Source organism: Chaetodon auriga, chromosome 13 (assembly GCF_051107435.1).
Source record: "Chaetodon auriga isolate fChaAug3 chromosome 13, fChaAug3.hap1, whole genome shotgun sequence".
Lineage (NCBI taxonomy): Eukaryota > Metazoa > Chordata > Actinopteri > Chaetodontiformes > Chaetodontidae > Chaetodon > Chaetodon auriga.
The window spans coordinates 7,388,878-7,414,937 of NC_135086.1; the positions used below are offsets into that span (position 1 = coordinate 7,388,878).

General features: G+C 41.5%; 1 protein-coding gene across 1 annotated transcript in view; it reads left to right on the plus strand.

Moving 5' to 3' along the window:
• The first annotated feature begins 2,731 nt into the window (after nt 1-2,731).
• The window catches only part of lrp1bb (low density lipoprotein receptor-related protein 1Bb), a 238,283-nt gene continuing 214,954 nt past the window's right edge, over nt 2,732-26,060 (plus strand). The window contains exon 1 of the mRNA XM_076746483.1: nt 2,732-3,081. Within this exon, the coding sequence (XP_076602598.1) occupies nt 2,991-3,081 (91 nt within the window). The 5' untranslated portion in view covers nt 2,732-2,990. The remainder of the gene's footprint in view (nt 3,082-26,060) is intronic.

Sequence of the window (26,060 nt, forward strand, 5' to 3'; positions counted from 1 at the left end):
TATGCTTAGTCACTTCATTAGCACCAGTCTCCAGCTATTAGTATTAGATCTATTACTTGCCAACAGTCTGTTCTCATTGCTAAAAGCACCACGCAACATGTAGTAAATTAATGAAGATAACAAATCATTCTAAAGGTTCAGAGAGTGCTTTTAGAGGGATTTTAGCTGCACTGTAGCATCTCGTGACCAGCCGTGGGCAGTCTGCTGTGTGGGTAGTCTTCACTCGCCTGCACACTTACCTTTTTACCTACCTTTTGACTTCTGAGATACTTGACCAGTCCAGGAGAGAGCACATATTTTTTCTTCTTGTCTTTGCTACAATTGATTTCTGGTGTAAGCACCGAGGTTGAACACACCACTAACTGATGGACCATACAAGTTTTATTTTTGATGAAAAGTAAAGTCCACTGTACAGCTTGCATGGCAAGTGAGCGTCTCTCCCCAAAACACATCATATGTGTTCCTGAGCGATAACAAACATGTTAAATGGGTAAAACATGTGAAAAGTAGGTGGCAAAACAATCCCACTTGAAGATCCGTGTATTAACTATTCTGGAGATTTCCCTCACATCACATAATCTTCATCAGCAGATGAGGTTTCCATGATACCTTAAAAGTTGAGCTTCATTCTTGACATTAAGAAAAACAATTGATAAAGCAATCTCACCTTTCTCTTCTAGCTGCTCCTCAGCTCCTAACCTGAGCTCCATCTGCTGACGAAGGTCCTGTGATGTGATCCTGACCTCTTCAATTGATGCTAAAAGGACTTTGAGGTGAGATTGTTTGGTCATCTGCTGTTTCCAAGGTCACGAATGAAAAATGAAACTCAATTTGAAAAGCATTCTTTGCAAAACTTCTGTGGTTTTGCTGCTCTTAAAACACCATCCCATGAGATCACGATGATCTGGTAGCAACGCAGCACCAGGAAAGCATGTAGAAGGTCTCATATACATTACATTTTGTGATTAAGACTTTGATATATGGTTTTAATGTGTGGGTTTCAAAGCCTAGTGAGCCTATCACATCCGAATCCAGGCTAAAAGCATTATTTCAGTAAACATCTTGCCATTGGTTAATGTGACCAAGGCTTGTATTAAAGCATGAGTGGGACTGTCAAAACCCTACCCACTCACCACAGCCACATAAAGCCAGCCCATTGTCTGATATGCCTTTGCATGTAACTTTGCAAGTCAGCCTTCTTTTTCTGTGATATATTATTAGCTATGCGTTATTGTTTTAAGTCAGTGCATAGAATTGGTGAGCATGCAACCTTTTCCTCCACGGTCATTAAAGCAAGTATGATAGTTGGTCAAATATTAGCCTCCCCCATCCTCACCCTCACCCACTGCCTAGGGGAGCCTTTTAGTGAGATGAGATGTTGCAAGAAAACCACGTTCTAGGTATGAACATGCCTTTTAAAATAGCTCATAGATGTTGCTCAAGACAACAAAGTTTTATGTTTTCATGCAATTACTTATTTATAATTACTGTTTACTGTTGTTGTTAATCAAGACTGCTATAAAAGTCTGCAAGATCCTAATTATGAATTACAATGATAGAATGTACTGTATTATAGTGACAGTCTTGATTAAAGGTTTAACGCCTCACTGTTTCCACTCATGTATAAACAGATAGGGGCTGGCTACAGTTAGAGAACAGCATACTAACCTTAACCACAAGGCCCCAAAATACATTTTTCAAAATTCAACGAAGATTTCGGTGTCAGGAAGTCTTAATTCAAACATGTGATCATTTTTCATCTTAGCACCTGAGACTAAAACAGCTTTTGCTTTTTTGGACCTCTTAACCAGCAGAAGCATTATTAAGAAACATTTTGCTCAGTGTATACTTCCTGCAAGATTTTCCTCTGGCTCGTTTCTTTTGTATTTCTCAATGAAAACAAGAGAACAAAAGACAGCAGCACAAAGTGGGCTGCATTGATTGACCAAGGGAGGTCTCAGCCGTACGCATCCACTGAAAGTTTTCCAGTTAATTTCACTCGCTGGGCTTCAGTCAGTTTGCCCTAAAAATAATCACGCTTGCAACTGCTGCAACATAAGTGAATGACATTAAACCCTGTAGCCTACCAATTACTCTTCAGACGATGTTAGCTTGACCTCAGCTCTCACTCTCACCTCTGCTGCTGAGTTTTCATGGCAACACAAGGCAACAAAGTGGTCCTGCAGTCACTGCATGGACTGCTGGGTCGCCAAAAAGCTGTTAAAATGCAGCAACAGCACCAACATGACCACAGCACCTCACACAGATCAACTTTGACACACAGTCTAGCCTTTAGAAGTGCTGTCTTGAATTATTGTCATGGAGTCAGATGTTGCTGCCTTTTGGGATCTATGCTAAATAATACCAGACTGCAGTGTTCTCTGTGTGGACCAATGGGTGACAGTTTGGGGTGCCCTTGGTGTGACTGTTAACAAGTCCTGCAGCTCCACTCTCTAATGTCACATTTGCACACTTTGCTCATTTCCAAGGGTTTTGAGGGCTCGTTCTGTAGGACGCAGGGTTTTGTAGGAGTACTACTGAACCCTGTGCAGGAGAAGCTGAATTTACTCGTGCCTCATCGTCCATCCTCTTACTTTTCATTCTTTTTGGAGGACCCCCCTCTGACTCGCACTCCACTGACTGCACAGCCAACCAACGTGATGAATTTCAGGCGAGCTGCGCCACCTTGACGGCATTTAATCATTGAGAAAAGCCAGGAAACGTACTCATTCTTTATCCTCCTACACTCCCACCCCGCCTTTCCCTCCGTCCCTCTGACTCTCATCTCTCCTGCAGTCTCCGGTGCGTCTGTTTGCTGTACGGAGCGGCGGTGTGCATGTGTCGCGGAGCGGGGGGAGCGCTGCACTGTTCTGCGCACTGGTTCACTGAATAACGGCGCTCGACAGCCGGGTGGTGGTGGAGGGGGAGAGTGGACCCGGACCAGGAGCAGGAGAAGCACCGTGGCTCTTGATAGCCCGCTCTCCGAAAACATGTCCGAGTTTTTTCTACTCGCCTTTCTAGCCCTGTTATCGGGATTATTTCCGTGCGCCGAGCCCTCGACAGTGTCGGACGAGGATAAAGGTAAGGATGAACCCGGGCCGTCGGGGATGCGCAGTCCGATGAAACTTGGCACCACAGGCCAGTGCAGTCTGGTGTTGTTACGGGCGCCAAACGTTGTGCAGTTGCTGGATCCCTGTTTGCCTTAAAAGGCACAATTCATGACTGATAAAGAGTTGATCACCTAAAACTGCTAATTCATTATTTCTCGTCCAGTGCGGGATGCCACGTTGGAAGTCGGTCTCCTTTCTGTTGTTGCCATTCGGGATGTTAAAAATGTTGCATTTTAACGCGTCCCAGCTGATAAACGCCAAATAACGGCGCCACCTTTGTAACGAACTTGCCCGTTTAGCAGAGCTTTTGCAGGCGCGTAGCAGCGCAATCCCACAGTGCAGCAGGTGAAAATATACCCGTGCCAAACTGTGTTTTGTTTCTCCCGGAGCTGTAGCCTTCATTTCTGCCGTGGGATCATCTCAACATCTGATGGAGACGCAATTCACAAGACCGGTTCTGCTCGGTCAACTCCAGACCTCCAGCGCAGTACCTCACAGTGGCACTCATTCTTGTGAAGCACGTTGACTGTTGCATGTCTGAATTTGACAGGCTGATGGATTTGAGGTCTGTTACTAAATTGCAGCATATCTGTATTCATGCTGAGTGCTGGTTCACGGGCTTCTCACATTCAGCGCTCTTTCCTTTTGGTGTCATATGGAATGTGAGGATCATTGAGGGTAAAGCCAGCCAAACTTCCTTCACCTATCAGGCTGTTTTATTTGCAGACTGGAGTTCAGTTTATGTTGCCTGTATCTTCAACAGCTACAGTCATTGAGCATTACTTATTGAAAGTAGTTTTATGGATCCTCAAAGCATTTAAAATCAGCAGGCTACGTGATTCCAATGGAAGTCTGAATTTTAGCTTAAATATTTGTGCTCAGGCCTATACTTCAACTTCTTTTTGTCCAGCCTTTAAATTTTTCAAGGCTCCCGTTTCATTAGAGACATGCTGAATGAATTATGAGCACAGGGTAGGCTATGTATAGTGTGACAAAGATTGCAGTCAAAGCATTTTTCTTCAACAAAAAAGCAAAAATGAATGCCTTTGTAAAACTTAGTATACCCTTTACCGTTCCTTCACTTCTTCATCCTTTAGCATAGCATTCATTCTCAAGACCTGGCTTGTTGCGAGACCGCCCCAAATGTCACTAAATGCCCCCCAGCACAGCATGGAAAACAGTGGCTTAGTTTGCTTGGCAGTCGCAGTAGGCAAGAAAAACACTGTTTACCTCTCTCTGTGCATGAGATGAAAAGATGAATTTGGCTCTTGAACTCCCCGAGGATGCCCCTGCTGTGAGAGGGGGTGAAAGAAAAGAACACACCCACCTGAAATTTTAAAAGACTCTTTGGAGTTTGCATTTGTCAGCATTGCAGCACTGGGCTTTATTAGTGCAGCTTGAATCAAAGTGAAGAATTATGTGCAGATTGGATTGCCTCATTTGGGCTACAACAACATTTAAATTGAGAACAGTTGTGCTAAGATGTATTCGGACACATACTTGGAAACTGCATCGTTGTCTGCAAACCAGTGCCGTCCTGCTCCTCTGCATTACAGCCAGAGGAAATGAAAGCTGTGTCTAAATGGACACTAATGATAATAGCATTTCTTATTTCTTCCTACACCAAAGCTGGTTGTTAGCCAAATTAGTCAGAAATTAATTTGCTTTGTGGTAATGGCGTCGTGACGTTGAATGCCAAGCAGTGAGCCCGTGGTTTCCTCTACATGAACTTGAAGCATTTCCAGAGCTCATTCATAGAATCACATTGTCTCTTTGAAGTGCCTCCACTGCGTTCCACTCCTTATCACTTGTTTCCATCTAACATTGAGCACGCTGACCCGGCCGAGCCGGCATGGCTGCGCACTGCTGATGTGACAAAACGACGGGCCCGAGAAGTTCAGACACGCCAGTATGTTTATTAGAATTGTTTTAAAAATCAAAATACCCTTGATCTCCGTCAGTGACCTCGGCACCAGATAAGCATCATGTAGCACAAACAGCTCAAGGTTGTTTGAAATGTATACCGCGTTTAATAGATGATGGTATAGTGGAAGACACAGATAGGTCCTTGCACTAATGCAGGGGAGGCTGCCTTTAGGAGCTAATTAAGTGAGATAGTATCGCAGAAGTGTGTGTGATTGCCTGTGCGTGCGTGTGTGAGTGTGCAAAGGGCAGCCACAAAATCTAGATGAAGTCATAGAGTGTCTGTGTGCAGTTTGATGACCAGTAGAGATTCACATACAAAGGAGTCTGTTGGTTTTCTTCATTTTAAACCCCTTAGACTTCCTTTTTATTTATAACGAGAGCCACCACCTGTTTAGGATAATGTTTCCAAATTAATTTAAAAAAAATGGACTGAACCAAAACTGTGAGCGTTGAGGATACTAGAGAGGATACTGTACCATCTGAATATAGTACAGAGAATTAAATTGTATATGGAAGCATGGATCTTAAAGCTGGGAGTAATAATGTTGGAGAAACCAGCAAGTTAAATGTTGGAAGTCTACAAACAAGAAATCCCATCCACTCCTTTCATGCCTCCTTCCAAAGCCACTCCTGGAAACACGCCTGAGTGCTGCTGAAGGACGAGTCCATGAGAAAAGCATTGGGGAGTGATGAGAAGACCGTTTTTTTTTTTTTTTTTTTGATAAAAATGCATAAGTAACTCTGTTAAATGCCGCAGTCAAATAAACACCAGCGAAATAACCGTCATGAACGTACCTTTCAGTCTGACTCAGCTGCCCGGCCCAGCAGGTACCGCTCACTGCTGTGGGTGTGTGCTCTGTGCTGCTGAACCAGAGTCTGTCAGCCGAGGGAGTGCGAGCTACGTGGCGCCAAACCTGAGCAAAGCCGAGCAAATATTGCGAGAGGAAGATGTTGAAGCGCTCCTGAACGTAAACGATGAACCTGGCTATTGTTAGCGCTCACAGCTCTTAAGCTAGCATGTTAGGATTGAGACATTTGGGCTGCACTTTCTGAGCCATTCTTATGTGACTAGCTCGCTATAGCTTTAGCAATATATCTGTGTTGTTTTGTGGAATGAAATGGTTGGATGGGCTTATTACAAGCCGGTAACAGCCACAGATACTGATTTATTTATTTATTTATTTAATTTGTTACAGCATTTTATTTGTTGACGTGAAAAAACATTTTAGCAAATATTACAAAAATGCTTCTAATATACATTACCCACTCCAGGCTTAATTTCTCTGTTGAAATCTGGTATTTTTTTACCACTCAGTAAATGCTTTACTGTTAGTAATTGATTGAATTGATTTGTTCATTGCTGGCCTATGACCTTAATGATGCATTTCATTGTGTTTTCTATTGTATTATTGTTCTACTTTACTGGAAACCACACAGTCCTTTGTTTAATAAGATTAAAACAAACATAAATTGATTTTTTGTAAACATGGATGATGTACAATGACTGGCTTTTCATATTAGAATTTAAAGGACAGGGCACTCCATGTTCAGTATGCTCGTCAGAAGGAATATAATTCAACCTGAAGAGCTTTCTAAAGTCTGATGATGTCATGTTCTCTGCTCAGGCCCAAGTCTTTTTCTGATAGCCTCAAGTTTCATCGTGGCAATTGCAGGATGCAGTGTTTTTGGATCTTGAGCCATACTTGGGAGTAGAAGTCAAGATATTTCAGCCTATGCTGCTTCGATTTTGACCGTTCTTTTTAAAATCTGTCCCTTGTGAGTCCTCTAACTTTATGGAAGTGCAACAGTACTGGAGTACCACTTAAACTCAGCCAGTTATGTGGAAAAAAGCCTGGGAGAGGAGGCAAAAAGCCTTAGGATAAACTTCAGGCTGTAGCATTTATTTTCTTATGCTAAGTGGTGTACAATTTTGAGTAATTTTACAGATAAATATGTTTTTTGGAAGTATATAGAATTAAAAGTAATGTTAGAACTGTTGTTTTTCTAGTTTGTATATTTGTTACCAGAAGATTCCTTATGAATTTATTAATTTTCTATATACTGGAGTGACTACAGTAAATGTTTGGCAAAACATGGAAATAAAAGCAATTACTACAAATACAGCTACTTCAAATAATAGCAATCATAAGTACTGTCATTGTGTTGATAAATATTTGTTAGGCACAAAAATGCTTGACTAATGCTCTTTTTGAAGTTAAAATTGTCCTAATTTCATTGAATCGCTGTCTAATGAAAGACAGGCTGTTGGCACAGTGTACCATTCAACAATTCATGGATTTGGGCATTCATAATCTGACATGTGCTCACTGACTATCTATAATTCTGCTTCTTTAGTGATGCTCAGTTAAATGAACGTTCATTCTCACCATTGTATCCTATCCCATTTAACAGATGCCTTGGAAACAGGAAATTGGTCACTACATTACAGTTAGACATGAAAAATTGCAACCAAATGGAGATTATGTAAATCACTTACCTTTAGCAACACTAAACCAAGAATTCATACTGTTTTTAGTGGTCATGAGGCCTTTCTATGACATTCAGTTGGTGTTATATGAAGATCAGGATGTTGTTTTTACAAAACTGCAGGGTAGTGACTAACAGTTGACCTTCAAAGGTTGGGCCGAGTTCTGTTTTCATAGCTGTTTTGCGTCTTTTTCTGGAAGGCATTGACACAAAATGAGCCCTCCAGCTGCAAGGCCTCCTTTGTAGCTCGGTTTTTCTCTCCGCATCCTGTTCTGACACGGCAGCAAAAGTGTCCACCTCAGCAATAGGTGATTCTCAGGACGGAAAGTGGCCCGCACTCACCCGGCTAACATGTCTTCACCCAGAGAGTGGAGAAACCACATGTGGTTTCCAGTTAAAGCAGATTTAGGAAGAGTAAATAAAGAGAAGGCAGAGGACGGGATGAAGGGACGGGTGGTCTGAATAGGAGGCGATGCACCAGTCAGCACTGCGTTTCTTCTTGTGCAAGTAGAAGTCAGCAAAAGGAAACTTGTGGAGTGGGCACTGGCTGGTGTTGTTATTGGCAGTCATGTCCCTCGTTCTGTACTTCAGGTGCTTTTTATTGACTGTTGCCTCACAAGTTTATCTTGGCTGGAAAACCAGACGAGTCGTCGGATCAACCTGTCAGCTGGTAACATGCTGAGAAGGTCAGCTTCAGTTTGTACACGAGCAGATGAAGCACTTATATCAAACCTCAGTGTTTTTCCCCTCAAGTGTTTCAAACATCATCCTACTCATTACTGGTTTTCAGAGGTTTGTCTCAGCTAAATGCTTAGACAGCATTTTTTGCAGGATTGCATTCAGTCTTTACGAGGTATGAAAAGACATTAAAACAGCTGACACGTCTATCCGGTGATGTCAGCTAAGTGTTGCTGTCATTGAGCTCTTACATCTTTCTCAGGGCAGAGGTGAAGTATTGCCTCAAGCTACAGGAGGCAGCAATGAAGCAGCCCCCACGCGTCTCATTACGGAGTACACTATGATGGTAGGGCTGGGCTGACTCCTGCAGAACAAAGTTATTGAATGAAGCCATTGGATTTTGATAGTGTCACCTTTTAATATCACCTCTCGCAGTCTTAATGGGTGACAATTGAATCAGTAATGGATTGGCTCAGGTTGTGAAAGCCATTGGCTGTAAATTGACTTGCGGCATTGATTAGCAGTGGCAGGAGGAGCTTCATTTTTGACCCACATGATTTGTTTGTCATGATGTTCTGCTCAGAATCAATTATGCAGGTGGCATGAAGCTTCATATTAGATTTTTCCAAAATATAATACAATCTAAAATGTGAATGACGAATCGATAAGTCTTTTTCTCAGAGAAGCCCCATCTTGCAGTAGAATCTAAGAGCTGGGCTCCGACATATACTGAAATGGCTGCTTGATAAAGAAGTGTAGATAAATTATTAACGGAGGAAAGCATAACTGTTTTATTGCCAAATATGCTAATGAAAATGGGGCTCATAAGGGCAGTGGTGGGATAAACCGCTTCTCTCGCTAGTCGAGTTGAGTATGAGGTCATTAGTGGGTGATGGATAAGATAGAAGGCATCATAAAAGGAAATGTAAGGGTGATGTAATGTGCTCTGAGACGGGGAGAAAAACCTATGCACATGCACAAGCAGGACCATCTGCTGAAACACAAATTCAGCAAACTATGAGGCAGTCTTGTCCTGTATATCTGCTCAGCGCTCAGCGTGTGTCAACGTCCAATGCAGTAGCAGCGGATGGCAGCGTTGCTCTCACCTTCCTGCATTCTGTCCAGACTGGCCCAAAGAATTGCAATTGTGGCCTTCTCTTTTGTTTATTTAGCTTTTGACCAGCTGGCTAATGTATGCACTGCAGCATACACCTCAAACATTCACCTAAATACAGGCTTAAGGTAGCAAGGACCTCTTCTGCAGAGGTTGTGTTACCATGGGAATAGGTGGTGGAGAGCACTGTTTAAATATATACAGTACAGAGAGGGAGCTGCAGTATTAACTTCACTGTTTTATAGTCTAACTTCACACTTAATTGTCAAGTCTCTTTTTTTTTTTTTCTTTTAATCTCCGGCGTCTATCCTTGCTAAAAGAACAGAGCCCCTTTGATTGATTAGCTGACTGGTTGGCATGCAGTTGGCTGACCTAAATCATTTTGGTGGAGGTGTTTTTCTATTGTTCTGGACTTCATTGGAGTGTGCAGAGTGACAAAATGACACAGAAAACGTTATATTAGTGTTATGAGCTGTCAGAGTTAACATGATGAAGCGTGCTGTTAATTTAAAAAGAGTTGAGGGCCAGGCGTCTTTGGAGGGAGCTATTCACCCTGCACAGAGAGTTTGCTCGTTGTTGTTTGAAGAAGCTGTTATACTTCTTGGCACACTCGCGTCCAAATATTAAACTGGCAATATGGACATCCCCTGGTTAATGTATGAGCCCGTGTGTACCGAGCCTCGCCCAGCCCCAATAACAAGCATCTTGCTGATTAATACTTTAAGATTTGATTCATCACTTTGTGTGGGAAGAGAACGTTTCCTGCGAGTTTCCATACCAGACACAGCAAGATTTAATTTAGGTGAATAGATTAGAGATGGATGCTCTGCTGTGTTGCAGCACAACTTTGTGATTTAAAGTGGCCAACTCTGAAATTTTGCGGACTATATATATTGCCTAGCATAGTTTTAAAATGATGATTTGCTGAATGGTGGGACACACCTGAAATTATTGGCCCACCAAATTGCGGGCAAAAGACAAATTGGCTATTGCAGACGGACCATGACCAATCTGCAGGTCAGAAGTGCTGGTGTCGAGCCCCGAGTGACAACGGTAGTGGCCAGAGGACCAGAGTGAGGGCTGCTGAAGCCTGGCTGGGGACTCTCTCTCCCAGCTGCCACCTGGCACAGACCGAGGGCTCAGGGCCCCATCATGCAGACTTGGCCCAGAAAACCAGAACAGGGGAGGGATTCATCCGTTCCCCAACAAGCTTCATTCAGCAGACAAACCTAAGGCCAGTTGGTGATGCTGCGCTGTGTCCTTTTTTAAAAGAGAAACTAGTGCACTTAAGCAATTAAAAATATTGAGCTATCTCGGTGATTCATTTTAATATACAACTCTGTAATAATCCATAATTTTTCCTTCATGAATTTAAACATAAAATGGTAATTTGGGACCAGCTGACCACAGAACTGAAGATATTTTCGTTTTGCCTGATTTGTTTTTCATTCTCACAAGTCATTGGTTTTAAAGAGCTGCAGTATATTTCAGTCATTAACCAGAAGATGAACACGCAGAATGAAACCATCTTTAGCAAAGATGCAGGGCAGTGCGTGGTGTACGGTATTTACGGAAGGCACGCAGCATTTAGGCTTTCTTGGTTCCCGAGATGCGTAAAAACCTTTTCTCATGCAAACTGTGTGTATTGTAGAGGCACACAAACGTGCAAACAGACAGAAAAACACATGCACATATCACAAAATAAGCTTTTCTAAATTGAATGTCTGTGCCCTGTCTGTGTTGTGGCTGTCTTCCCTGGCAGAGCTCTCTGTTGTGCAGTCCAGTTCGATGGAGGATAGAAAGGGAAATTACTGGCATCGTTTTCATGCCTGTGTGCAAGGCAACGAGTTGCTACATGAAAGTCATTTTTTTGTCAACTGCTATGAATTTTTGGGCTGCACTAAGAATATCCACCAGGCTGATTGTTTCAATATGAATTTGGAGGAGTCAGTTTAAGTCTGTGTCCAAGCCTGACAGTGCATTAGAGAGGTTTTTGGGCCTAAAATATTTGTGAGATGGCCACTAAAGATGAATAATTTAATGCACTTTCGTAGCATAGTGCATGAATTGAAAATCAAAGATATAACCGCACTGCTGCCCCTACTTACACCTGCAGCAAGCACACAATTCATTCAACAGCTGTGATGCCGCTGGCCCACGAGGATTGAGTTCAGACTTGTGGCAGCACCATCACTGAGTTACTTTGTGTTAAAATTAGATTGCCAAATACATCACCACCAGCTGTCATCAGTCTGATTCAGTACGACTCCCTAACATGCTTCCTAGCTGCTATTGATCTCTGATCCTCGCCACCCTCCCTACTCACACAGTGTTGGATTGGGAGTCCTATTAACTGTGTTCCCATCAATCACAGCTCGCCCATGTTTGTTTGCGGAAGTCTTTGATACGATTAAAGCAATGCTCTCACTCTCATGCTACGCAGTTTTCTCCCTTTCCATTTCTTGTGTCGGCTGATTTGAAATACATGCAGGCACTCCCCTCTGGCTTCAGTGATGTGCTTCACCGCTTCGCACCAGAGACCAGAGATTAAGCACTTGGGCCTCAAACATGTCAGCTGTCACAGGTATCTCTCACTGCTCAATGCCTGATAAGGGCAAGTTGTTTCTGAAACAGCCCTCACCAAGAAGAAAACCCCAGAGAAATAAAACCCCCTCTGGACTTACAGAGATTTAATATGTTTCTCTTAGAGTACATTCCTATGATTGCTTTTGTGGCGTTAGACATGTCAACAGTTGAAGAGTAGTGCCCACATTTCTCCTTTTAAAGAAGAAGAAGAAGAAGAAGAAGAATGGCTGGATTTTTTTTTCTATTTACTGTTACTGTTAATGTTGACTGCCCATTCTTTTAGATCAGCCGTGTCATACCTCTCTCATTCCCATGTAAAACTTTTCCCCGGGCTCCCAATTCAGGCAAAAGCACAAAGAATGAGGAGCCATCCGCAAGTAGGAGGTAGTTCCTTCTCATGGGGAAAAACAGCAAAATGGGAGCACACTGTCAAACAGACATGACGTAAATCACAGAAGTGATGCTCAGTATGACGTCCAAACTGCTAACGCTCGAGTATGTTTTCTGCAGTAACATTAGAACAGACGTCATATGTGTTTATTTATGGAAAGGTAATAAAGTTCACAGGGAGCAACTTGTGATAGTTGAATTTAGCATTGCTTCAAAATATTAAAAAAAAGCTTTCAAATGTTTTCAATGCTTATCATAGCTGCAAGTTGCAATCAAGAATCAACTGGTTTGAATGAACCATTCCAAAAATGTCCACCTCAAATCAAATAACTAACATGGAAAATATTTACTTTGCAGCCCTTATCGCTTGATCTGAGTATGAGTCATGCGCTCTGTCATGGAAACTGACTCTATAACCACAGAGTAACATCATAACTGCCTCTGTTGCTTACTGATTATATCATAGATTGAGCTTTTTAGCATACAGTTATAAATCATGAATATCAGTATTTGCATTACTGCCTTTTAATAGAATTTTACCAATAATCTGCATCTATAAATCAAAGACTTGCAAAACAGATGTGTCTGCAGAAACGCCTTCAAACATCTGTGTGTGTTTGTGTGTAACGCAGGCATGCATGTGCGTGCAGATGTGTGTTTGGAATTGTGTTGGTATGGTATGCAATAGTAATTAGGTGTAAATTGCACTTCATGCAGTAGGAGGTGGCCAATCAATGATACACAATTATCCAGTAAAGGTCACACCAGGACAGTATTCGGCTATTGGAAACACATTAGCTCACAGTCACAGTCATCATGAGACGACGGATGAAAATGTGGAGTTAATACCTGAGGTCATGACAAGATTTGATAAACCCTGCTTTGTTATAGAGAGGAGGTTGTTGGCTGAGCACACGAGACCCCTGTTGTGTGAATGTCTCACCTGATTGGTGTCGTTTGGTATTTTCATTTGGCCTCACTGACTCATCATAAGTGTGTTATATTAAGTTTTATCAAAGAAAACAGTTGCCAAGGAGTAGAAAGACTTACTAAGGAGAAATGATTTTTTTCCACCTGGCCTTGTTTCACTCACAATTAAGCATCCAAAGACATAGAAAGTGAATTATTTGTACGATTGTATAACTGTGGAACACACAGTGCCTGACAACCTGTATTAGCATGGCAATTAACTATATAATCACAGTGTGCTGCAGTCCTGTCTGCAATTATGCTGAGTGCTATTTTCAAACATTGGACAACATTTGTACATATAGTGACCAAACATAATTTAAACTTTGGCTTGTTTTATGTAATCCAATAAGTGCAGGCTGGTTTATGTTTAGCCGGGGCTCATGTGAGGTTAATACTCTATTTTATGAGACTATTGTCTCATCGTTTTAATATGCTCTCTGTCTGCCTCTCTCTCGCGCTCGCTCTCTCATGTCCTGCTCCTCTTTTCATCCCTGTCCAAGGAATTAATAGCCTTTGGTGGATAAAAATCAGTGGCATAATTCCAGGAAAGAAAATTTTACAGTTTGATGGGGCCAGGTGAACAGAAGGCAGCACAGACAGCACCAGTGAAGGTATTTTAGGATAGAAGAAAGCGGTGAAGAAGTGCACCGTTCTCTCGGAAATGTTTAATCACTATGCCTTCGTGATCCATTTCTCCATGCTGGGGAGACATTTATGTTGATGTGCAACATGCGCACTCGTTCGAAGCAACAGATTGCGCGAGGGTTGCTTTGCGACATAGGTGTTATCGCTGTTGTAATCGGTGTTGTGCCATGTTTGTTTGCTTGCTTTTGAAGTAACGGTTTGAAATTGATGTACAAACAGCAGTTAGTGCAGAGTTTGATGCTTGATGAATCATTGTCAACTCTGATTGTTCAAGCCCTTGAAGCCAAAGACTGTGTCATGTTTGTCCCAGCAGACATCACATCTGTTCTGATCATTACAGAATCACTTTATCCTCATTAACCAGGAAATGGCAGTTGTTGTTTTTGCTGTAGTTTCTGTTTATTGTCATATTAAAGAAAATGTATTATAGTATAATGCACTTAATCAGAACAAAGTGGAATAACAGAGACAGATAAAAAGAAAAAAGAAGGAACCTGTTTAAAACAGCGTGACGAATAACCAAATTAAGATGTTCTACCGTGGCCCACTGTAGACCTGAGCATATGAGGATTAAAATGAAAAAACACCTCGAGTTGAAGTAGCTGTGTTTCGGTCGGAGCCACAGAAAACTAACATCTGCAGGGTGGTTGTGCAAACGTTCACTGACAGCACAACTCAAGTTGTTGCAAGTCACGCTTAACTGGAGCTAATTTAAAAATCAGTTCACACAGATTAAAAAGAAGAAAAGAAGTTCCCATTCATAGTTCAGAATTTTCAATTTTAAAGTTTACAGTCATGAAAAATGATCTAGTAGTTCATCTTCATCTCTTTTCTTTTTTTAATGAGTTGCAAAGGCTACTAACCATGCCAGCATGCCAGTTTTTTTTCCCTAGTATGGCAAAGTCATCACCTGCTCTACTTTACCTCTGCTTGGCTAGTACTTGTTGACTTAATTGGTTGCCTTGATTAGGTTTGGGCATGAGGAGTGAGATGGGTTAGGGTTAGGGTGAGAATATCATTGTGAGCCAACCAACGGTGGAGTGGGGCGGCTCATGCTTTGAGTGTGAGCATCGTTAACTCTCGCAGGAATTAATGAAATGCAGGAATTATGGAGTGTTCATGCTCAATGCTGAACACAGGCTAGTTCAAGTTGAAGGTTGCAATCTTTATACATTTTGATGTGCTACTGTACATAGGCATAAATTCATAATTCAAACAAAAGCTGAATGAAATGCATGAATAACATGTAGACTAAAGCTTAGTTTTTCCAAGCACCACACATTGATGGTGCACTGAGCACCCTGTGCAACAGGGTATTATCAGTGTAATTTACTGTAGATTATTGGTTATTCCAGCATTTTTCTCATTTTGTCTGTAATAAAATGTAAGGAGATGGAGAAAAAGGCCCATCAGAATTTCCTGTAGTCCAAATACTTTCATCAAAGAGCTTTATTTGTCCAACCAGAAGTCCACAACCCAAAGATATTCAGGTCCTGATCACACAAGACAAACGCAACAAATCTGCAAACTGGAATTCTGTCATCTGTCTGCCGAATAGTTGCAGATTAGTTTCCTGTCGATTGACTAATCGATTAGGGGACAAATTGCTCGCCTGCATAAACAAAAGCACATTCTGATCAATGTGTCAGGTTACCAGCAGATATAAATCACAACCACTCAATAAATGTCCTGCCACATTTACATTTTGACTTTTATTCAGAGCAATAAATCCAAAAGCTGTGCCTAACGGTGAATTTGATTAATATGACAGAGTGTTGATTTAGTGGTGACTGTTCTTAAAGTGTTTCATCCCGTGGCTCATGAGTTTGGCTCAATCAAATGTACAGCAATTACATTTCACCCCCTGTTATTAACCTCCGAGATTGTACAACAATCAAGATGGATCTGTCTTCTGTGCATTAATGTGGCGAGACATGGTGATGACAGTAATTGGCTGTGCGACTCTTAGCCTAATCTCTTATGCAGAGGTAGAAATTACCTGACAAGTGGCTTCTGTAACTGAGCGACCTCTCCTGAGATGCAGCTCACCAAAGCATCCTATTAACTATGTTGACAAGTACGGCGTCTTGTCAGGTGTGTCAAGTCTTTTTGTGTGAAGCTCCTTAAAAGCGACTACAGTACATGCCAAAAAAAAAAAAAAAAGAAGGAAATTCTAAAAATAAATAGTCTTGCAAGAAGAGTGTCTTCAAGGGCTGTCATCATCAGTTGTGGCAAGCATGACATGACAGTTCTCATTTTTAGATACTCTCTTCTTGACCTTAGTCTTGTTCAGCTAACCAACATTTTCATGTCAGACTCAAATTTACCTCAGTGCTCTGATTCATCATTCGCAACAGCCGGTCAAGGCAAGGAGTACTGTATCAGCTCCCTGAAGCCTTTGATGCAGTAGCTTCAATCCAGAAATTAAGTCTGTGGAGATATTTCCAGGCAGCGTGTGTTTTCTGAGTGCACCAGTTTTTCGATTTCTCTGCCATGACGCCAAGCTCCCTGACACAGTTATCGGAGGTCAGGCTCCAGCATCTGTCTCCCCGAGACACTCACTCACACAGGACATGTCGCTTATCTGTGTGGGTACAGTATCCCCGAGGAGGTCTCAGGGTGATGTCTTTGCCAGAACTGAACTTTACCGGTGGCTAAATATAGAGATCTGAGATGGTTACTTGTGGTGACAAATGGGGATGCGCTCATTCAAAAACAATGACACCATATTGGCAGCACTATTAACCTCATTAAATCGATCTGTATCAATGAGAATGATCCGCATTAAGTAAATTGCTTCACATTATGGAAAATGGTTTTATTTGCTGTCTTGCCAAGAGTTAGATGAGATGATCGATAGCACTCTCGTATCTGTCCATTAAATACAAAGCTTCAGCCACGAGATGGTTAACTTAGCTTAGCACGGAGAGCAAAGGTAAACCGCTTGCTTGGCTCTATTCAGAGTCAAAAAAAAAAGAAAGCAACACCTAGCAGCACCTCTAAATCTCATCATGAACACTATATGTCTGGTGCCCTTGCAGTTACAGCTACAAAAGTCTAAGAACAACACATTGTGGTTTTATGAGGGGCAATGTGCCACACTTGTCCCAGTGCAGTAACTTCCTGGAGTTTTGACGTCACTTTAAAAAGTTATTGCGCCCGACCTAGAGGTAGTCTGACACATATAGCTCCCTGTGAAACCACGCTGTTTTTTGATTATATTTCATCATATTTTACAAATCAAACAAGCTGCCGCCAGTCTTTATAAGCTCCTGGCTGCAGCTTCAGTGGACAGATATGACAGTGGTGTCAATCTTCTCATCTAACTGTCAGCAGGAATAAGCATATTTCCCAAAGGAGCTGCTGTTTCTTCAGTTTTTTTATTGGTGTAGAAACGTTCGGAGGTGATGTGCACTTACAGCCTCTCGTTACCTCATATGCAGGCGAACGATCCCAATCAGGTCCACACAGCGAGGTGTACAGATTTCTAAGGAATAGATAAAGATAACCTGAGAGGACGTACTGGGAGAGAAGAAATGGGATTGGACGAAAGCGGTAATGTTAATATAACAGTACCCTTTGCAGGTCTTTATGCTATAAGTCACTGGTTTTATTGTTAAAGATATGAAACGGGGAGGAATAAGAGTCATGTTGCTTTGTTATTGCTCAGAAAAGACAAGCATACGTATTACACAGGTCAGCTCGAGTGTGATAGGAGCTTATGAATGTGGCATCTGATAGTCAAGCCCCGTTGCTCACACTGTGACATGAATACAGTCCTGCTGCAGAGCTGTTTGAGAATATAGAATGTGCAACGGCCAATGGAGCTGCGGGTCTTTTCCTCTAAATTGCTACCAAGGTCTAAATTTGGATGTTTATTCAAAGCCTGGGAGAGTCGAGGGGGGGATTTGTATCTGGCCAGTATTTTGATGTGCCCAATCTGTTTTCTGCAAAGGCAGGAAGTGTCTTCTCCTGCATGTCGAACTTGCTTATTTTGGTACAGATCATTTTTTTCCCAATAATTAGTGGGTTTTATTGATAACTTTGACAACTCTCCATGCACGTGCAAACAAGAATTGTGTCCGTTATGCGTGATCCTCAGTGAGGAAAGAGAAATGCAATTTAGGGTGTGATGCTGTCAGAGATTAAAAACGTCGTCAACCACATCAAACAACTATCACTTTAAGAAGTGTTAGCCAGCCTGTTTCTTTTAGATGAGTGGTGGGACCTTTCTGCACCTCAAAATCTTTCATTTCCATAGCCGCCTCGGTGTGAATGTCTGCTCCAGGCAGTGTTTCCCTGTGGATCACAAGCTCTTCATTATTAAAGGCCCCTTGCCGACCATCCTCCACACTTCTATGACCTAATGACTTTCTGGAGAGCGGAGCCACAGCTTAAAGCTCATCCCTGTTTTGCTCTTTCTCTGTCTTCTTCTGGAACAGCAGCCAAAGCGCTGCATCCTTGTTTTTATAACAGTTGGTAGGATGAGAAAATGGAATTGCCCTTTTGTGGCATTAAATATTGATGTATTCTCACACACAGAGTAGCGAACTAACGTTGAACTAGACAAAAGAAAGATAAGTGTCTTTTTAGGGAATGTGCAGTTTACATGAAAGAGGCAAAGTGTGTTTAAGTTTCTTTCTTGCCATCTTGTTACTTAATTTAATTGTTGCACAGAACTATTTTTTATTTCTTTTAAATATTTTTTGTGCATTTTTTACTTTCATTTGATAGTGACAAGTGAAGAGGCCTGCTGTAACTACTCGACTACCAAAACTCTCCAGGAAGTCTCATTTCAAGTGAAAGCTGACAGGTTACACACTGAATATTGTTATTGTTATGTGTTTTTAGGACATCAATCTATCTTTGTGAAAGTATTCAACACGGGTGTCTTCTCAGCAAGGGCTCTTAAAAGTAATGATACACCAGAAAGACTTTAACAAGCAGCCAACATTGTTATCTTTTTCAGTCTTTGAAAATATTTGTCTTCTGCTGTGGCATCGTTTTGCTGCTTTCAACTGGAATTTCTTTTATAAAGGTGTATAATGCAGGATTTTCCATAAAAACATTGTATAGACTTATAGAAAAGTAATCCTTCTCAATCATCACCTATGGCTGACTGGAAGTGTGTGCTCTATTTATCTGCAGAGGCCTGCCCTTTCCCTGCATTTTCTTATTTCGCTGTGCTCAGGATGATTCTGGGCTGTAACCTCTGGGCAGTGAGTGTGCAGCCATCAGCTGATAACAGCGCACTGCTGAGGTCGCAAAACGTTAGCGACTAGTCTGATACTGTAATCTGTGTCATCTGTGTGTGAAGCTCGGGAAGTTCTGCTCAAGTCTCCAGTCTGGACACAAGGACACATTGTTAATGCTGCAGTTTGATTGTTACCTGCTGTCCGTTACTTTAACTTAAATTACGTCATTATCATGACACGTGATTACTGCCTCCGGCGAAGGCTATCAGCGAGCTAGACTGAAGGCCGCGGACCTTGGTGGCTAATTAAAGCCAGTAAACCAACGATTAGCAGAACTGTTCATTCATATACACAAACAATGCCATTAAAACTCAATCAGCACATTATTTGATGAAATATTTGCAGGATACCTCATGGCTCATTGTCCTGCAGGTAGTCAGGTACACCACTCTTGAGTCGATAGCCAACACCCTTCATACATGCTGCACTTCAAGCACTCACACCAGTTTCAGTTGCTTTGCACAGTAAAGGCAGTTAATTGTTGGTTGCATGGATGCAGCTTTCCACCACTGTCCTCCGGCAAATGAGTCACTCTGTGATGAGACAGGTCTGCAATACATTTTTAGGTGTCATTCTGCAAAAAACTATATAATTTTCATTCTGTATATTTCTTATAATCAAAAAGTGTAATTTCAGAGCAAGTAATCAATTTAATGAGACGTTTTGAGTTTTCCTTTTGTTTTTGAGTTCACTCTCGACATTCAGACAGACTTGCGTGTGCACCCAGACAAGCAACACGTAAGTGATTTTTATTCAAATCACCTTGTGAGATTAAAAGAAAATCAGATTGGAAATCAGAGTCAATAGCTTGTGCTGTATTTCTTCTTTCTGAAATATTGTTTGTTATTGGGAAATACTGTAACCTGCGAGAAGCCTGCTGTGTGACTGTGGCTGAGAAGTGTTATTGCTGAGAGGAGCGATGCGGCGCAGAGGCCTTCAAAGCTTATTGAAAATGTTGAAATTAAACATCCTATTAAGTAAATAATCTTTATGTATCACTTGAATGTTGTTCTGTCTTATAACTTTGCACATATTCTTATTAATATTTGTCTTGCATATGCTTAAACTTATCGACTTTTTTTGTATTCCCCGCTCTCAATAGCACCAACCTCTGTCTCTCCCATTGTAAATACCCTGCCCCTGATATTTGCACAGTACATTACTGCATGTACTTCCTAATACACGGGCTGACTGTAACAACACTGATGCAAATAAAACAGAAGAGAAAGAAGATGTCTGCAGCTCACTCCACTCCTTCCCTCACGCACAGAGAATGTCGAGCTAAAGGATTGTGGATTGTGGTCGTATTGGATGGTTATTCATGCAGAATATAAGAGTAACTTTTGACAATTTAGCCAGTTATGGAAGTTTTTGATAGCGTTTTTGTCATTCTATTCTCTTTACAGTCTAGTGTAGCTTATGTACTGTGCTTGTCTTTTATACTGGCAGTACATTGGCAGTTCAAGAAAACAAGAATTCAGATTTCACATACACGCACAGATGGAGTTAGACTGAGAGGATGTTTTGTTACGGCTACGTTACGTTGACTTTGTGTGAATCCCCCAGTGTGGATAAAGCAATATTAAAGCCTTCAATTTCAATATTTAATGTCAGCCACCATGGTCTTGGAGCGTGCTTTAGGCCATATACATGTATTTTATGTCTGCGGCATACTTGACATGTTTTACAGTCTGGAAAATGGCATCCTACACTTTTCTTTACCCATGAGTGCATGAAAAAATCAACTGTGGCCCTTTTATAAGGAGTATATGTGCCACATTTGGTAAAGATTGAGCTATTACTATCTTTTCTACAGAGAAAACACAACAGGAGTGATATTTGTTAGTACATGTTAATACTAGTTCAACTTTGGCCAACTAAACCTTAAAACCTCATTTTGCAAGATGCATTTAGTAGAGCTAAACAATACAACAATAATATTTTGTTTCAGATTATCATTGCAATGTGCCAATCAGAAGCCTGACAAACACTATTACAGGTAGGCTATGTGCAACTGGAGGTCCGACTGCTAAATTACAAATCCTGCAATGGCGACAGTATGACCCGTCTTCACAGTAGTAGGAAGGGGTTTGTGTTGTGGGAGTGTTGGTTTATGTAGCAATGCGTTCTGATCCTCTGTTCCTCAATAAGAGGAAAAATAACTGTATGTTTATGTTTAAACGTATAAAATGTTCTGTCAGCAAATTTAGCACTAGCGCTATTTTGACCGTTGCTCTGTCAAAAACTCTGATGTCCCTGTCTACAAGTCAACGCTGCAAACAGAGTTTCTGAAAAGAAGTTTTCTAAAAGGTCAGTTTTCAGTATCCAAAAAATGCACGAGTGTGGATGAAAGGCCAAACTGCATAGAAAAACATGGATTTTGAAAAACCTGTGTACATGGGGACTGGACCATTATCTCAGCACTGATCTACTCGTCCAGTGCAAATAAAAACACCTGTGGGTTGTGAGTCTTTAAGGCAACAAAGGGCAACCACGGCACATTATATCAACCATGTCACTGCTCTAAATAGTGTTTTAGCTTTCACTACTTTCACTTTTTAGTGGAGCAACATTAATTATGATGTTGTAGAAACAACACCAACACACTGATATCAAATAATCGAAGAAGGTAGTGCTTTGCACAGTGTTTACCTGATCACAATAGCTAGCTGGATTCCTCTGTTAACTTAAAAGCAGCCCAGAAAGAAACCATGAGTTGAGTTTAGACATGTAACCAGCTGCTCATTAGCATGATGATGATTTTATTTACTGAAGTGTACTGCAGCACATGGTGCCCAGTGCGTATGGGCTTACTTGTGTGTATTTTGCGTGGCTGCTTTATATTTGTGTGGAGTTTATTTGTGAAACTTGAGTGCATACTAGAAACTCAGTCTCCATCCCTGTACAGTGCCACAATTTCCATAGAATGTGCAGTCAACTGTTAATCTCACCAAAATACTCCGAGGACTAGGCGAGAAGCATTAGAACAGCTGGAATCAAGCTGTAAAATGGAGAACCAGAGGGTGAAAAATCTCTCCAAAGACAGCGCACTGAAACATTGCGAACCATTTCAATCAGCCAAGAGCAGCAGGAGGCTGCAACTTCCACATTCAACATGGTCATAGATGGGTGCAATATGTGCAGCAGTGATAACAACAAATACCATCGTGCAAAACCCCGCTGCTGGCATGGACAGTCTGAACTTTTCACATTTCTTTGAATAAAGATAGTGTTTTGTGCTTTCAACATGAGCAATATTTATCTACATTTCTACAAAGGCACAAAACACCAACCCATGCTGAGAAGAGGACCAAGAACCCAGTCTCTGAAATACGAAACACCTCGTGTGTACATTTACACTGCTGTATGTTTTATTGCCTTCATGTTAGGATCACTTTTACATTGAACTTGCTCAGGTCATTCATTGAAGATGTGGGTCATTTGAGAGAATCAATGAGCTTCGTATACAGCATGGCAAGAAAAAACAGCTGAGGGATCCTCAGGCTTTAGTATTGACAGATGAGTCAAATGGTCATCTTCCTGGCTGACATAAGCCTCATTATTTCTAGGGAAAACTGACAGTGAGAATGTCAAAGAAGGTGGTTTGTTGCTTTGGGCTATTTGCTGGTTCTGGAAAGGGAAATCAAAAGTGTTTTTTTCTAGGAAATGTCTCATCTATAAATGAAGCCACTGCAACAAAGTAAGAGCAAGGCTTCATCAAATGGACAAAGAGAAAAAAATATCCCGTTTTGACATAAAAGTGCAGGTTGAACTTTAGTTTTTTTCAAACCCTTAATTGCAGCATCCAATGATGAACTTAATGCTGCATTTTTTATTTTGTTTTTTATTAGCAATTCAAATTCTGACTTTAGCATCACTGAAAATTGCATTACAAAATTGGTTTGCCTGATTCTGATATATTGCACCTGCCCCATAAATAAAAAGGTATGGACATTGGCTGCTAGTTGTCCCTATTACTCAACGCCTGGTTTGTATTTAGGATCATTCAGTTGAGAGTGCAGAAATACCGAGACTTAATTAAGATGTATGTTGTATATGGAGGAATACCATTTAAATAACAAAGGAGCTATATTGTAAAAGCATAGCCTCACCCTTCAAACTCAACTACTCTGCCATCGTGAATGACTTACCAGCATTTACCTCATGTGCAACAATGCCACAGATTTTTCACATTCAGAGTACTCTGACATGGCATGATGTTTGTTGCTACGCCTGACAGTGAGGCACTGTATTTTAAGCCTGTGTAGGTGTCAAACTATATGCCATTGTCATCCAGACTGACTGGAAGACAACGTACTGTCTTCAGTCGTGCCGTGACGCAGCTTTTGTGATATCATCACATCATTTTTGGCTCCGCAGAATGCCAGCGGAGAGCCTAGCTGGGGCTTTGCCCACAGCATGGGTTTACTGCTGTGTTACTATGATGGGATTTACTGATAATGTTGATGTAGTCCAAGAACCCCTCTGTACACCAGCATCCTGCCTTCCACCCCCACCAGTGCCCACCAATGAAGAAGTGGCCCTGGACCAGAAAATGGAAACCTGATACAGTGAGCCAACACATTCAGTGTGAAACATTGTGTTTACATTTAAATGGTGCCAATTTACTGCTTAAGAGCAACCATTATCAGTTCCATTGAGGCCAAGATAATTGACTGAGAATTTGATTTTCTCAGTCCAAACATGATTATGGTGTTGCTTAGTGGGTGTCTGCAAATGCTGATTTGTTGCAGGTTGTTGAAGCTGGAATTCAATCAAAGGGGAACTATTGATAAAGCTATTGCTCTGGCTTTGAGAAAATTGCACCTCAGCAGCTATTCAAAATGTTCGACAAATAGATATTGGTGAAATAGAACAACAACATAATTAGTACAAATCAAATATCTCGGAGCATGTATTTTTCTATGGGAAAAGAGGTTTTCCTCCCAGCCCTGACTGGATAGTCCTTTTTTTCCCATGGACTTGGCTGCAGTGTATAATTAGATTAGTAAAATGCATGAATATAAACATTTCGGGGGGTTTTTTTTTATTCAGATTATTTATGAAGGAAATTGATTATAAATGTGATATGCTGAGAGTGAAGGGCTGTGACACTGGGCAAATCCTCTCGCTGCTCAAATAACTGCTGATATTGACTGAATATTCTCCAGCTTTAAATAATCCGTGTCTCCGTACATCATTACAGTATCTTGTGGTTCTCTGAAGGAAACCAGTAGCAGCTGACATTGAAGCCTGTTATAAGATGTCTCAGGTGACGTGCCATAAGGGCAGAAGCAGGTGGCGTGAAGTCTTCGACACTGTTTTAGAGGAAAGTGCGCATTACTCGGTGTGGGACACTTCAGGCCGACTCTCACACTGCCTTTACACTGCACTGAAATCGTTCCCCTCTTTTCCAAACCTCGCCTTGATATCTTGGCCCCTGTTTCGTGCCAAATAAAACACAGAATATTGCCGCTCTCGCTCCACTGCAAACACACTTCCTTATTAGCTTGGCAGTTTGTGTTGCTTTGACTTTGCTGTAAGCCTCATGGAGACACACGCACAAAAAGGCAATGGCTCTAATTTAAGTGGGGGATGGTTGGAGGCAACATGGTGTAACCCTCACTTTTTTCCTTAAACAGCGTTGCTAATAAAGGAGCTTATTCATAGTACTTGCAGCAGAGTTACAAATCTGCACCACATTGTGTGTTTATGCTGCACAAATGCTGTTGCGTTGCAAAAAAACCCCCACATTTCTAATATTATTTGACAAGAGCAGGGCCTTGTTTTGTCAATCTGCTGCTTCATGGCACTGGGTGCAATGAGAGTGAGCTTCAGGAGTGTTTTTAGTGCAGCTTTTGAATTCAGTGTTTGACATTTTGTATGGTGAGTGTTGTGAGCGGGCTTGATCACAGGTGGAAATAATAGTTATTTCAGAGATTGATAAGATGCTGATGTTCACCCACAACACTGGGTGGCACATATGTGAGACGATAATACGATCATCAGTCACAAAATGCAAGTTAAGCCTCTCAAGCCAAATATTTTGAGAATGTCTAGAAATTCTGGCTGATTGATGATCATCAACTCGCGCTCTGGCATTCGCAGAACAAATTTTACATATTTCAGTGAAAAACGGATGAAATATTGTAATTTGGCTGATGCAGCTTTTTCATGTACACCCTCACTGCATGCAGGTGCATTTGTTCCTGGACTTTGACACAAGCTGTTTTTCCACCTAATTGTCAAGATCGAAAACAAACTTTTGAATGTGTGACTTTGGCGGTTTGGAGCAAATAAATCAGACTAGGCAAAGAATAGTTTCATCAGAAGTTGGAGGTGTAGGCGACACGGCTGTAATAGAGATGAAGCTTCTACTTCAGTCATCAGTGAGGTAAATGGTTGCTACATCAGAATGTGTCTTCATCTTTTTCGTTTTTACACAAAATTTTCAACATTTTCCATCAAGCTGTTCTAATGCGATACCTCAAAATGTGCGTAATAAGCGGTTGATAGAAGCACAGCTGTTTCCTTGTGACGTCATCAGCAAAGTTTTTAGCTCGTCATGCCACGTGTCGCAGTGAAGAATGAACCGGCCGTCCGCTCTGACTCGGCTGTAATGCTGTGCCATCGGAGTGGCAGAGGCATTTCAGGGAATGGTTTCTAATCATGTCTAATGTTCCATGTAGAAGTCTACCCTGTGTCTGTCCTCCCTCATCACAGAGGCCACACTATGCCGGTGTTAAGTGTGTGTGCGCGTACCTATGTGTGTTTGCAAGCCAGGGCTTGACAGCAGCACATTTGGCTTCTCAGTGGACCATGGAACTGCAACTCAGACTTGGAAGTGCTCAGATGTCTCTTCATAGCCATGTCTCTTGGCGCGTGACCTTATTCCCT